At 40.8% G+C, this 15,345-nt stretch overlaps 1 protein-coding gene across 1 annotated transcript in view; it reads left to right on the top strand.

Moving 5' to 3' along the window:
* Positions 1–4,019: 4,019 nt before the first annotated feature.
* sptlc2b (serine palmitoyltransferase, long chain base subunit 2b) overlaps positions 4,020–15,345 on the top strand; it is a 48,957-nt gene continuing 37,631 nt past the window's right edge. The window contains exons 1-8 of the mRNA XM_032543392.1: positions 4,020–4,292; positions 7,031–7,225; positions 7,572–7,726; positions 8,986–9,134; positions 9,999–10,123; positions 11,734–11,827; positions 12,425–12,530; positions 14,030–14,249. Coding sequence (XP_032399283.1) covers positions 4,080–4,292; positions 7,031–7,225; positions 7,572–7,726; positions 8,986–9,134; positions 9,999–10,123; positions 11,734–11,827; positions 12,425–12,530; positions 14,030–14,249 — 1,257 coding nt within the window. The 5' untranslated portion in view covers positions 4,020–4,079. The remainder of the gene's footprint in view (positions 4,293–7,030; positions 7,226–7,571; positions 7,727–8,985; positions 9,135–9,998; positions 10,124–11,733; positions 11,828–12,424; positions 12,531–14,029; positions 14,250–15,345) is intronic.

Here is a 15,345-nt window from a genome sequence, read left to right on the forward strand (position 1 = left end):
TGCAATATCAAAAGAAGTGCCCAGATTGGCACGTAGTCCTTTCATGGTTGTTAGAAACGTTGATTGCAGAAAGGATCAGTCAGCACCAGCATGGCTCATTGATTGGGACGTGACTTGCTCTTGTTCTGTTTGTGCATGAGCGTAATTCCGAGCAATAGCCACGCTCGTTTATAGGCCTGCTCGTTTATAAGGTTACCTTTGTACTACTGTGATTTCATCATTTGTTATCCGCCACATTCAGACACCACTGAAGTGTGAAAAATGGCTGCTTGCCTAGACTTCATCTCTGGCAGCATTGGGTCTTAATAGGCTGCCGGGGGAAAAGGAGGAGAGATTGATTCTCCTGATGATTTCATTAGATGACATCAAAGCAGGGAAATTGCAACAGAGAGCGGGAATGCATCTTCAGTGAATGGCAAATCATCTGTCATTTGAATGATACTGTAAGAACATAAACAGTGACATGTGACCGAGTAATTAGGATGTTTTTCCCAATGGGTATGTTATGTTGGTGCATTACATAAGCTAGATGGCCAGATTGCTAATAATTAGGCATGGAAACCAATTAAGAAATCAATGTGAATAGTTGCATTTACAGTACATCCATGTCAATAAAAGTGTTCAGTCATCCAGGTCATGTGCAGGATAAAAGACGCTCGGGGGTGCCCCCTTGGGCAAGACATTTGCTATTAGGCCTGCACAAAGAACTTTAAAGTGTAACTAAACTTTTTTTTGTGTGAGAAAATATGAACTATACTGCTGCAATTGTGCCAATTTTCAATTCTTTAAGAGGATAAACTTGTTTTGGGACATAATTGTGGAAAACAGCGTCCAATTACGCATTTACACCGCATGGGACGACCATTATTGCCACAGTTACTTTGAAAAAATACTTACTTTATAGATAAAAAAGTAACAAAGTTAGATCAGATTACCTCTCCTCCCTCCATTGTTGTCTACATCTGTGTCGGCGTGGTACACATGACTTGTCCTTATGCTGAAAACGGGACTTGTCGCATAATCCCCATATTTTTTTTTACTAAGAAAAATGACAAAAATACTGTGGTAATGCACATTGACTTGGATAAGTAACTTTAATCTGATTACTGGTTTTAAATAGTAACCATTACTGAAAAAAGTGGTCAGGTTACCTGGTAGGACCTTCTACTTGACTCGCTCTTTTTTTGGTTTTCCATTAACAAAAGTTGGGCATAGTACCTGGTACTGTTTTTGGTACTACCTCAGTGGCGTTTTTCCCTTAATGGTACCTGCTCGACTCACTTGGCCTCGGGCTTGACTCGACCCCGGGGCCCCGTCCTCCTGATTAGTGACGATTCTCTCCAACCTATCAGCAGTCTGCGGGTTTTTACATCGCCTTTTGGTATCGCCTAGGCTCGCTTGGAACCTCGACTGAGGTACAAAAAGTACCTGTTCCAGGTTCCAGGGACTTTTTTTTTTGTAAAGGAAAACCAAAAAAGGCGAGTAGATACCATGTAGTGGAAAAACACCATAAGCGAGCTGAGCAGATACTAGAATGTGGAGTTATACAGCAGACCACTGATTGGTCAGAGAGATATTATTGCAGTGATAATATGATTGCCTAGCAACCTGGAAAGTGGTATTAACCAGCTTGCTTGTCAATGGGCAGTACAATTTTGAGTACATAAATGCACACCAAGGATATACGGATCATAGCAAAAATGCAGGGTGACTTCATTTTGACTAGATCAGACTTTGACTCAAGGACCTCTAGGAATTATGCAATTTAAATTATTGGTAAATTGTGCTTCTTCCAAATCAATACACATTTTGTCAAATAACCTGGGACCCTTGGAGTTGGGTGTCTGGGACTGGGGCAGTTGCCACTTTGACCCATCCTTGAGAATGTGATATGTAGCACTTGTAAAACGAGGGTAATGATGTTATCAAGAACATCAGAGAGATTCCATCAATTCCTTGTCACTCCATCGGAACTCACAAAGCCTTTTAAACGTCTTTAGACGGTTGAGTCCAGTTGCTCTTGTGATGTTGGATTATTACTGCATATATGGCTCGGTCGAGAACAAAAACACAAGTATCGCCAGCTGCTTTTAGACACCGCATCAAGAACCAATGCAGTTGCTCATTCATTTTAAGTCTGATTTCCCCAGTCTCATCAGAATGACTCCCAATCACTGTTAAAGCTCCTCGCGCTGCCTGTATCAACGAGAGCAGATCCTCATTCCTTTTAACCCTGCCTCTGATTCTATTAAAGCTGGATCCTTATCACCTTTATCGGGTTCGGAATGGGCTGGAGCTTAACTGCCTTTGGGCTCATTGGCAAGAGTTGGACAGACTAATGTTTTATTATTCCACACTCAAGGTTACAACCTTGAGTGGAAACAAAAGGGAAAGACTTGGACATTGATTAGAGAATCAGATCCTCAGATGCTATCATCAGTGTCTTAATCATGGATGTCACACCCTATGGAACACTAAGATGCACATCAATGCCACCTGACACTGAACTATAACCCCCGGCACCAGCAGAACTCTGATTGCAGGTCTGCCAGGGCTCCTTTGTGTGACCCAACAGTGCCACCTAGGAGGTTGAAAGTAGGTTTAATCAACTGGAGTTGATGTTACCTTATAAAAAAGTAAGTAAGTCAAATGTATTTATAGAGCACTTTCCACACATAAAAATCTCAAAGTGCTTTGCATAAAACATACACAATAAATAAGATTGATGAAAAGAGCATTATCTCTGTATATATAAAACATGCAATATGAAATGCACTGCTATTTCATCTTATCAGTGTCACTCTCAATTCTTATGTCCTGAATGTACAGTAGGCTACGTGATGTCTTGTGTTTTTATTGTAAAAAAACTCTTTTACTGAACAGAAGAGATTTTAAAGAACTAGCGGGGGAAGGAAGGGGTCTTACACATGGAGTGTTACACAAACAATCACACCTTATCTGAAACACAGGCCAGCAGCAGGGAGCGTACTGACAGACTCGTTTCACCACGACGTTTTTACCAAACAGGAAAGAAAGAACAGGAAGTACAACCTGGAGGTCCGCCATCCTGCAACATCCTGGCCCTAACTCCAGGAAACACTCCTGTTGTTTTTGCATTCTCTCACACCAGAACTCATTTCTCTTTCTCCTTACGAGAATCTAGCCATTTGCCCTGTACAGTAAAAGGAAACACAATACATTCATCATATGTGTGTGTAATGAATTCTTTACGCCCTACTATGGAGGAAGTTGTTGACACCCTATGGGGTTCAGATTAAAGTTGTTTTGTTTTTTTTTTACAACAGGGCAATAGGTTCATCAGTGACATGTTATGTTTGTTTTATGTTAATGGAGAGTTCAAATTTCATTTCATGGCCAAACAGAAACCTTTTGGGCAAAGAGGTGAGAGTCTTTCCTTAATTGCAAAGTGAACTTTAGCCATCTAGAATACTCCATGGGTGAAGTGTAGCTTTGTCATTTTCCATTCCCTTTTTCCTGTGGGAACCACCCTGGAGATAGCATTGATCCTTGTTTTGCATCTTCCCAACCCAGGTGAGAAATTGCGTCACTGGAAAGGGTTTTTATCAGTTGACGCCTATATTAAGCAAAGATTATAACGGAAGACATTTCCATGGGCTGGGCTTTAGGACGTCCCACGCTGGAGAGAACGGGTGACACCAAGCGAAGAGGGAGAATAGGTCAGGAGCTCTCACACTGTTCAACATTAACGCGCCACAAACATGATGAGCAGGCCTATAGACACCTTTGACCAGTTGATCCATAACTCAAATAAACTGATGGAGAATTAGTCTGTTAATTAATACTTGGTTTCAAACGTAGTCTATCTGAGTTTGGGAAATATAGCATTAAAAAAAAAAACAACTACATGAGCTCAGTGTCTTTAATGTTATCTACATTCCTGGTTGGAGTTGTGAATTGTTTGATATAGACGATCTTTGTACAGGAGTAAACGTATTGGCCAATGAAACCGCTTAGGGGCGTGGATTTCTGGAGGGCTCGTGCGGCCACACTGCAGAGTGGGCGTTTAATAAACCGTCTTGTCTCACTCTAGCTCATACATGACTTCCCAATACATAAGTTGGGTGACTCCACATCGTGAAACTTACAGTCGCGCTCGGCCGACAAAAATGACAGAAAGCTCCTCGAACAAGCTGCTAAACGGAGACTCCTGTCACCGGACCTCAAACGGTAAAAAATCGAGTAAAAATGGCTTCGTGAAGAGTCACGGGCTGTTTCAACAGCCACAGAAGTATCGTCGCCCCAGGGAGAAGGTAAGGCCCAACCGTCAACTGCTCGATAGTGGAGGACCATAAACAAGCGTTAAGTGTTCGGTGTTGAATGTACTAGCTAGACTAGTTTAAATTAACAAAATAAGGTGAGCTCATGTGTTGTTAATTTCTTTTTCCCGTGTATAATTTGCGGCTATAAATTCTTGTTTTGGAGTATGTTTTTTTTGTTGCTGAAGTGAGAGCTGCGGCAGCCGAACGTCACCTGACATGTATACAGTATTACATTAGCTAGCTACTTTGGTTGTATGACGTTAGTTTAGCTAAATAACGGCCTTTGCCAAGCATTATGTCCTAGCCTTGCAGTATGTCCCAGTGCGGCAAATTTCAAGCTAGCTACCCGGAAATACATTGAACTTATTTTTTAAACACTAGCAGCAAGGCATTCGAAGTACTACTTTTATTATTTATGTACAATTGTGGTTTTAAATCATAAATGTAGCTTGTAACCGGTAACGTTAGTAAAGCCTATGCTATGAAAGCTGCACTTGTGTTTGCGTTTTAAACTTCATGTCTAGTGGCAACGTTACATGCCACCTGACCATGGGGGAGGGATTGTAGTGGTGTCTTTTTTTGGGTAACACTACACGTGTGTGCGAAGTAAGATTGGTCTCTCTTTACACTGACACCAGTGTGAAGAAGCCCAGGACGGTGTTATTGTTGTTATTACTAGATAGCTGTCTCCTGGGAGAGGGGGGGCAGTCAGAGCAAGCCTGCTCCCATATGACAACTTAGGGGGAGAGGAATGTATTCAGGCTATGAAGGGTGTGGTCCCTCCTAGGATAGAAAGAAAAGCACAGACAACACTGTGTGTGTGTGTGTGTGTGTGTGTGTGTGTGTGTGTGTGTGTGTGTGTGTGGGTACACACACATGCCTTTGTTCTGTTTTCAGTTGTTTAAAGCACAGAAGATTTCTCAACTCAGTCAAGGAATCAAACATAAAATCCCAGGCTTGCAACAACATAAAGCTGCAGGGCTGCTGATCTTAACAAATAGTGGATTTACACAATTGGCTCCAGAAGCATTGCCTGTCAAACCAATTGCATCCTCGTGCATTAAATGTCTCCATCCTGCCTGAAGTGAGGCAGAGCTGCAGGTCATATCATCCCTGATGTCCGGTGTTTGTTTGATTTGTTTTTGGAGCCACAGCCAGTGGTTTGATATTTTTTTTCCTGTGATGTCAGTGTACCTGCAGTTTTTGCTAAATCATTCTTTGAAACTGACTGGCCTCTGTCTTTTCATTTGTACGGTGCAATACTAAGACCACTTTACAGTATGCCTGAGTCTCAATCACAGACCAGTGATAAATGTCCTCCCGGGTCTGTATCTGAAAATTTATTTTTCTTTATTGAACTAGCCATAATCCCCATGTAAAGAATATATGAACGTGTTTGGAAGCAGGTTTATTATGAGCAGGTTGGAATAAATGATCTCAGTGAGCTCATTTATCAAAAGCCACTTTCAGCTAGAATGGAGATATCAATAATCACTCACTAATTTTGAGCTGCAAACTGAATAGGCAAGTAGTGGAGAAAGGACTTACTTACATACTCTGTTTTAGGCCTAATGTGAAACATACACCACATGCAAGCTTAGCTTATTGTCTACCCAATGTAATACGATCATCATCTTTTGAGCTGCGGAGCAAGCATGCAAACGAGATTTCCACAGAGTTTGTTTGGCTGCTCTTCTGGGGACAGTTGCTGTGCTGTCCTGCCATAAACAGATGGTACAAGTCTACTTTTCAGCAGTCCCTTTTTGTCCACAAGTTAAAAAAATGTCAAACTGTGTTTAGCTGCTGTGGTTGGCATCAGTATGCAACAGTCTCTTTAAACGGTGTATTTGGATGTGAATGTGTTTTTGTGCTCACTGTTTGACAGTTAACATACGATGGCTTCTGGTCTTTCAATGCACTTTATTAACCTTTGAGAAAGGGACCTGTTTGACTGGTTTTACACACACACAAACAGTGCAGCGCTCTCCCGTTTCCTGGCTCAGAGGTATTTCTTGGAGAAGCATGACTGGTCACTTGAGGTATGGTTGCTAAGCTGCAGGGCAGAGCTTGTCACGGGTAAACGCCTTCATTTGTTTAATGTTTGTTTTGTAGTTAGCCAGTCCACAGTCTAGCTCGAAATGATGCTCGTATTTTAGTTTTTGTGGAGCTCCTCCAATGTGTGACCACATTTATATGGGCCCGTAATCCAAGGTCAATATTGCTATTCATAAAACTAAATGAATTAGAACCCAGGATTGATGGCTATTTTACTGCCCACTGGTCCATGGGGGCCTGGGGCATGGTTTGGTCTTGGTCTCCATGAATTAACGCCCTTTTTGTAGCCTTTATTGGGTTTCTAACTCTTTCCAAAAAACATTTGTTCAAATCTGCCCTGCTGTCGTCTAGTGTGTGCCCAGCTTACACTGGATTCGGCTGCTATGCTTTCTATCTTGCTTCATTGGGCTGCCTAGTGAAGCAGACTTAATGAGTAAACTGCCTCTAGGCCTGGCTAAATCATTACCTTTTTATAGAGGAGACGCCACCACCTGGAATGTTTTTACAAACTGCATTAAGTGGTATAACTTAGTTAATAGTATCACCTTGAAATCTGTGCCTTGGCCTTAAATATGTTTGGGGGGAAAAGGTCTTTGGTTTTACCACTTTTTAAAATTGAATTGTAGTTGTGACTTCAAGTGAATAACAAACTATTTGACTTTATTGTCCCCTAGAACCGAAATGTCACACACAACTCGAGCCTGTACAAGAAGCCCTTTGCAGAATCATTTGAGGAGACTCCTCTACTGGTGGCCGTGCTCACCTACATGGGCTACGGCATCCTCACCATCTTCGGCTACCTCCGAGACTTCCTTCGCCACTGGAGCATCGAGAAGTGCCACGTGGCTCGGGAGAAAGAGGAGCAGAAAGTAAAGCTTTTTTTTTTTCTTCTTTACATTAGAGACCCATTTGAATGCAAAGGCTGATTGGAAAAACCATTAGAACATGAAACCATTCAGGGTTAATTCAGTGACCGAAAAGTTCAAGCCTTCACTTCAGTCCTAATTCTAGAAAAACACTGCGGTACAAGTCACCTCCTGCTACATTAGCTGTCTTTCACACTGTCACACCTTTTTATATCTGGTTCAACAGCTTTCATTGACTGTTGTTCTCGTCTGCGACAGAACAAAGATAGCAAAGATAATTTTGGAATATAATGAACTGCCAAAACACACCATTAAGAAATCATTTGTACTGTCCCATTTCCCCCTGCAGGATTTCGTCCCCCTCTATCAGGACTTTGAGAATTTTTACACGAGGAACTTGTACATGAGGATTCGAGACAACTGGAACAGGCCCATCTGTAGTGTCCCAGGTGCAAAGATGGACCTGGTGGAGAGAGTTTCCCACGACTATAATTGGACATTTGAGTAAGTTACTGCATTGAGGTGTGGTTGTTCTATGTTTGTATGTGCGTGGGGATTATTTGTAATGAAGGCGTTGTCAATGACGGTCATTATCCCCCCCACATGCGTGTGTGTGAGTGTGTCTCACCAATACTTAGCTCCACAGGAAGTTCACTGAATTGCACTTTAAGTCACTGACCACTTATTTTTGATAAGCGCGACGTAAGCCATGACTCAGATGGTGATGTTGAAAGCTTGAGTATCTGTCACATGGTAGTGAACAGAATAGTAATAAAATAATAATACATTTAATTGTAATGCACTTTATATTTACACAAATCCGAAAGTGTTACATGATAAAACAGGTAAGTTCTAAAAAAAATAAAAAATAAACACATGGAGAGCATGAAAATAAAATAAACAATAAGAAAAAGGGCAAGAGTTCAATCAAAAGCTCTTCTAAAAAGGTGGGTTTTAAGGCCTTGTTTAAAAGCTTCCACAGTCTGTGGTGTCCTCAGGTGGTCAGGGAGAGCACTCCACAGTCTGGGTTAGTGAGCGGCTGAGCAGAAAGCCCGATCCCCCGTTAGTTTTTATAGTACTTCTGAGGGGGGAAAAAACAAACACAAAGAAGCCCTAAACACACAGTCGTCTACAAATGCATGCATGCGTGTCATAAATGCAATCCAATATCAATACAATCCAGATGGCACAAAATCGTTTTTGTCCCATTACCTTCATTTTTATTCCGTGTTATTACCTCAAGGAAATGGCTAATGTTGTAACTTAGTGTTTTACAAGAACTGCTTGAGTTCTGCAACGTTTTAAGACACACAAAATAGATACAAAAATATATACAAACCACCCTGATAACAGCGAAGGTTGTATCATATTTTATTTTTTTCTCATTGTTATGTACAGTATAATTTGTGCCAGCTGAATGCTTCTTTGTATAACTGCCACAGTTATCTTGCACTGTGATAATTAAGAATAACATTGAGCAGGAAACGGTTGCCAGGCAAACACATGTTGAAGGTTTTTTGGGCATTTTCAGCCTTTATTTTGATAGGACAGCAAGAGACATGAAAGGGGAGAGAGAGGGGGAATGACATGCAGCAAAGGGTCGGAGTCGAACCCAGGCCTGCTGCGTCGAGGAGTAACCCTCTATATATGGGCGTCCGCTCTATCAACTCAGCTATCTGGGGGCCCTGTTGAAGATAATTCCTTCTATTAACCTAGAGTGAGAGTCTTAATTCTCTGTCTCAGACTCCCTCTGTCTCTCTCAGGCACACAGGCAAAGTGGTGAAGGACGTCATCAATATGGGCTCATACAACTACCTCGGCTTTGCTGAGAACACCGGGGCTTGTGCCGATGCTGCTATTGGAGCCACAGAAAAGTATGGAGTAGGAGTGGGCAGCACTCGGTGTGAGATCGGTAAGGGTCAACAAAAGTTAGAAGCTTTTATGATGGGTCATCATCTATAGCTGCTTTTTTTATTATAAAAATGAGTCAATTCATGATTAAATGGACCCCAGCTGGTACTTTAACAGCTGCTCCCTCTTTTGTCCGTTGCTCTTTCAGCACACAACAGAGGCTACAGGCTTAAGTGGTTTTGAAGGACTAAAAGGTAGAGTTTTGTAATATAGTTAACCATTGTGAAAGCTTTCAAGCTCAAGTCTGTTTCAGTTCAGCCCCTAGTTTCCCTTTTGATGTTGGCAGCTACCGATTAGTTTGTCACACTAAATCTTGTTATCTTTTTCTCAAAAGAAAAGCTGAGGCTTGAGTTGTATTTTGCTTAAAATGGCACTGTGGAGTTTTCTTTTAAACAAACAAAATGGGTTTAATACAGTCAGTGTTCTACACCCAACAATTTTGTGTGTATCCTTGGAGTACAGTATTGAGTGCATTTCCTTCCTTATAAAAAAGTATTTTAAATCCAGTATTGTTTACATCCATGCTTGCTAGCTTGCAGACCTTTCTTACCTGCCACATCTTGGCGTGTTACCGCCACCTGTTGATCAGTAGAATAGTTTGACATCATTGTTAGGACTTTGTATCGTGTCATTCGATACCCAAGTGTGCGCATGAGCAGACAGAACAGGGACCCACTCCTAGAATATCAGCTCCATTGTGCTATTAGAGGTCAAAAACTCCACTGAGAACCTTTTAAGGAAAGTGGACCTGACCTCTTTTTAAGTAAACAAGAGTGACTTAAACATGTCTCCCTTAAGACAACTCTACAAGTTACAGTAAACTAATGGGAAGTTGTAGTCAAACTGAGATTATGTCATTTCCAAGGGAACTTGGACATCCACCAGGAGCTGGAGCAGTTGGTTGCCAGGTTCCTGGGCGTTGAGTCATCCATGGCTTTTGGCATGGGCTTCGCAACCAACTCCATGAACATTCCTGCTCTCACCGGGAAGGTATGGAATTCCATTCACGTCCTTTGTTTTGTTTTTTTGCTCACCCTCGAACACCATGCCCCTTTTGGATTTGATTACTTTTGAATTTGATTCCTTTTTTTGATTTAGTTTTCTGTGTTTTTATAGTTTGCTTGGAGCATGTACCCATACTAATAATATGCCAGTGCCATTAACAGTTTTAGTGTTAAAGAAAAACACTGTTTCCTGTGCAAAGTGAAAAACAAGCAACGTTTTCAGATGTATTGCCAAGTTTGAAGAGGTCAGTCTGTTCCACAAAACACTAGTTTCCATCCAAAGCTTTCAAAACAGCTTGAGTGCAGGGGAGATTAATATTTGACACGTCCCAGCCCCTGTTGTTCTAACCCCAACAAATCACACATACCACTCTTCTCTGCGTCATCACTTGCCTTTTTCTTCCCTAACCAGTTTCTCTGGAACAGGAAGTAGAAATCTGAGCTCACATGCGCTTTCACCTTGTGAAAATGTGAGTGGAAAAACAGATATGCAGATATGCAGATATGCGAAGAGAGAGATAGAGGAACTAAACCGTAAGACAGTAAAGATTTGCATCACTGCCCTTGTCACAAGAGTTCATACATTCTTAACTGTCACTTTTCAGTCAGCTCACAACCTTATGCCTTGGCCTAATTGTGTGTTTTGTAGCAACAGTGGAAATGATGTGACCTGTCTGCATGTTTGGGTTTGTTGGCTTTATATTGACCACAAGCAATATTTTTGATGTAATTAACAGTTGACATGGAAATATAGTATGTTGGTTATGATCTGTGCATGGGAATATTCATTTCAATTGTATTTATAGTATCAAATTACAACAACAAGAGTTCTCTCAAGACACTTTACAGATAAAGTAGGTCTAGACCTCTCTCTATCATTTAAAAAGACCCAACCATTCCCCTTAGAGCAAGCATTTAGTGCAACAGTGGTGAGGAAAAACCTCCTTTTTAGGCAGAAACCTCGGACAGACCCAGATATCTGCCGGTGACGTTTGGAACACGGAAACACTGATACAGTTATAGAGAAATATAATTCACAAGAATTATAGCAGTTGATATCATGAACAGTGGCAATTATAGTAACAATAAAGGTAATGGCAATGTGACTAGAAATAATAGTTGTAGCAGTTAAGGGCATATGACTTTTTCCAGATTTCCTAAGGCCACAACACCATATTTGGACATCATTGTTGTGGTATGTATCTATTAATGGCAACATGTACGAGAGAGTATTAAAAATTCATGTGACAAGCGTAACCCGAACAAGCCTGGAGCGTTGGCCACACTGCAGGCATGTTCCAGAGACTTCAGTTCAGTATTCAAAGAAGAATATTCAAGTCTGGGCTAGAAAGTCATTGCTTAACACTTAAACACTCCAAGCGTGTGAAATCCTGGGGAATTATCATTATGTAAGCAAAGCTCTAAAGAGGGTTGAACTTGAAAAAAATCTTTCTAAATAGTGTTTGACTTTCCTGGCTAATTAGGGATTGCTGCACACCTCCTAATTTAGAAAGAGCTCACCAGCTAGGAAAACCAAAACTCTTCAACATCAGCTGTTTTTCTTCTTCTTCATCATCTTTTTCTCCTTGTTCTTAGGGTTGTCTTATTCTGAGTGACGAGCTGAATCACGCATCACTGGTGCTGGGTGCCCGTCTGTCTGGCTCCACAATTCGGGTCTTCAAACACAACAGTGGGTGACCTCCAATAATGAGCACACTGCCTAAAAAAACAAACCGTTGGATAGGATTGTGATGTACAGTACACCCAATGTCTGCAGTAACATAGAACACGTTTAAAAGGATTAAAGTGGCCATAGTGGATATTCCAACACTACGAAACAGGATTTAGCTATATTCTGCCTACCCAACAGCATGTTGCATCAATCAAGGCAGGTTTTTATTACAACACTTGTTCTCATACTTCTGCATTTCCACACCTACTGTAACTGCCGCTTAGTCTTTCTCTTTCGTACTGTATTGTACTGTATAGCACAGTTGTAGGTGTGGTGTGATGTTTGTTTGTTTTTTGGTTTAGGTTTAACATTCACAGACAGACACACACACACACACACACACACACAGTCACCTGAGATCCTGACTTACTAGTTATCAAAGGTCACATTCAACAACCAGGAACCATGAAGGTTGAACGCACTCACTGCTTCACAGGCTTGTGATCATAAAATATATATATTGACACTGATCCATTAATTGAAGAAAGCTCTCCTATTACTTTGGGGTAATAAAAGCTGTCCTACAACAGCGGGGTTTTTTTTTTTTTATTGTAGACATGCAAAGTCTGGAGAAGCTGCTGAGAGATGCTATTGCACACGGGCAGCCGAGAACCCACCGACCCTGGAAGAAGATTCTCATTGTGGTGGAGGGCATATACAGGTATACACAATAATCTTTCTCTCAGACACATGTACAGTGCACGTACACTTGCAAACATAAATGCTTGCGTGAGATAATTAAGCTGACTTTGATAATTAGGTTTATTTCTTTTCTTTTTACATCACTGCTGTAACATTATCACATTGTTTACTGCCAATTACTTGACACCCATGGTTATCTGGATGAGGTCTCATTCATTCTTTATTTAGCTTGACTGGTATTTAGGGGTGTCACAATTTTCCCAGTATTGTTTTCTCTTCTCACTCCCTCCTACTTGCACCCGGAGGAAGAAAACAAGCAACAAACACAGTGTGACTTACCGGCCGATTGCATGCACAACGTTAACCTACTGGTAGCCTGCAGCTTGACTTTCCCAGACACCACGGCCACTGCTGGAGTCGGTGATGCAAAGCACCCTTCTGCCATCTAGTGACTATTAATGTGGCATTGCTGGGACAGCAGGGGGAGCAGGGACAGCAATCGGGGGGAGGGGTGATGGAGATGTTTAAATTGAAAATGTAATCAAACTGTGACCTTAAAGTCGTATTGTGGATATGGAGAATTGTGACACACCTACTGGTAGTGCATTTCTCACTTCATTTGTACATTTGAGGAAAAACTGAAAGGGATGTACAGTATTTCCCTACATTCATTTAGACAATGCCATCGGTGTGTTTCACACGTATAGTTGGAGTGTTAGTGTTTAGGACCTATGACAGGCTTGATAAATCAATACCTTTACAGCATGACTTTGTAATATCTTAACGGCTGCTTTTTATCATGTGAACATGTCCCCATCTTCACTGTAGAGGCAAACTATTTTGCAGTAAAACAATGAAGCACTTACGTATATAAGATACACTACTGGTCAAAAGTTTGGTGTCACTTAGAAATTTCCATTGCACTCCATAATAGACAGAATACCAGCTGAGATCAGTTGCATTGCTTTTATTTAACGAGGGCTGCAGTTTACACTATGTGCTTACCTAATTGCAAAAGAGTTCTTCAATTGTTTTCTCACAAAACGTACTGAACAGAGACATTTTCTGATGGGCATTGTGAATGCCAATTTCATGGAGGAGCACCTCCTTTCTGCATTACTTATTCCTTGTTCTTTGCCGTGTACTTCCCATAAAAGCAGTCAATCCTGTTGATCAATAGAGTTCTAAGAAAAACTGTACTAATGCAATTTTAATGAGGTTTCATTTCCAACAGGCATTTTCAAAGCAACACCTGCACATATGCAACCGAACAAGGTTAAGCAGTTGACGATAGGATCAACTGCTCACTCACTCCCTCCATTATACAGCAGTTACCTGATGTTAGGCTTGGATTGTGGGTGTCAGTCTAACATTCCTGTGTAAAACAGCTTTGGGCAGAATATTGAGAAGGGAGTGAGAAAGCTCATTGCATTCAAATAAACCGTTTATTAGGTTGCTGTATGTCATGATGTACTACTCTGAATTTGTTAATTTTGACTTCATTTTCTTGTGCGGAAGTATGGAGGGGTCCATCGTGCGTCTGCCAGAGGTTGTTGCTCTAAAGAAGCGTTACAAGGCGTATCTGTACCTGGATGAGGCCCACAGTATCGGAGCCCTGGGGCCTAACGGCAGAGGAGTGGTGGACTACTTTGGCCTGGATCCCAAAGATGTCGACATCATGATGGGAACGTTTACCAAGAGTTTTGGTGCTGCCGGAGGTTACATTGGAGGCAAACAGGTTGGTGGATGAAACTAAAGCTGTAAGATCAGACGGTGGAATAGGAAGCCTTTTGTGTTGTTGGGGAAATTGCTGGAGCACTTAGTCATCCTCTTTAGGGACTTTAGCAATTTCCCAACTGCTGAGAGCCAGCACGTTGTGTGTCATTCAGTTTTGATATTGGTCAACACCGTTTACCAGCAAAGGGAGATTTCACCTCCATTTCTTTTTTTTTGTTTGTTTAAAAATAATTGACTTTCTGTTTCAAGTTGAGTAAAGCTGCAACCAAGACTACTTCAGTTGGCCTAGCCCTAGGTTCAGACAAATATACAAATACAAAGCAAGAGTAACATACATACAGCATACAAGAAATGACTCTGTCTGAAACACACATATTTCACAGTGTGAAATATTGGACACATTTCATGCCCAAAATGTCCAGATGATGGTTCTCTCTCTGAATGAAAATATATATATATATATATATATATATATATATATCTACAAATTGGTTTATTTCAAATATTTTTCATTCTAGTTTTTTTATTTTAGCGGTGGCACAGAGGAAACACTGATTTTGTTCATCAAGCCAGCTACATTGGAACAATACTCAATAATACCCAAATTATGTATGAATCGCCTCATTTTGTAATTAAAACATGAACCAAATATGTAATTATTTTCTCTGTATTTTGTAATAAATTATTACGTAATGCTGCAGTTCTTAAAAAATTCAGGGGTTGCACTTTTTTTTACTAAAATGTAATATAGTAATAACCAAACAAAATGGATGTCTCTATTTATTCTTTTTTTTTAACATCGTCATGTTTATTTTATGATTTCTTCTGTGAGTCATGGCGACTCAAAATTTGTTTTAAAATCATAGGATTTATTGATCATTCCCAAAAAAAAGAAGTAAACTGATAATTAATAGTTACCAAATGATTCAAGTTTGTAGCTGATTTGACAATAACGGTGTATATTCAAAAGCATTTCTTCGTCATAAAACGTTGAATCGCAGCTGTGTTTGAAAGGCTCTGTGACACTAAATCAACCGGTTTTGTCTTGAAGTCTAAACTACGTTAGACTTGTAGTAAACCTGCAAAATGTCCCTGAA

This window comes from Etheostoma spectabile, chromosome 18 (genome assembly GCF_008692095.1).
Source record: "Etheostoma spectabile isolate EspeVRDwgs_2016 chromosome 18, UIUC_Espe_1.0, whole genome shotgun sequence".
Lineage (NCBI taxonomy): Eukaryota > Metazoa > Chordata > Actinopteri > Perciformes > Percidae > Etheostoma > Etheostoma spectabile.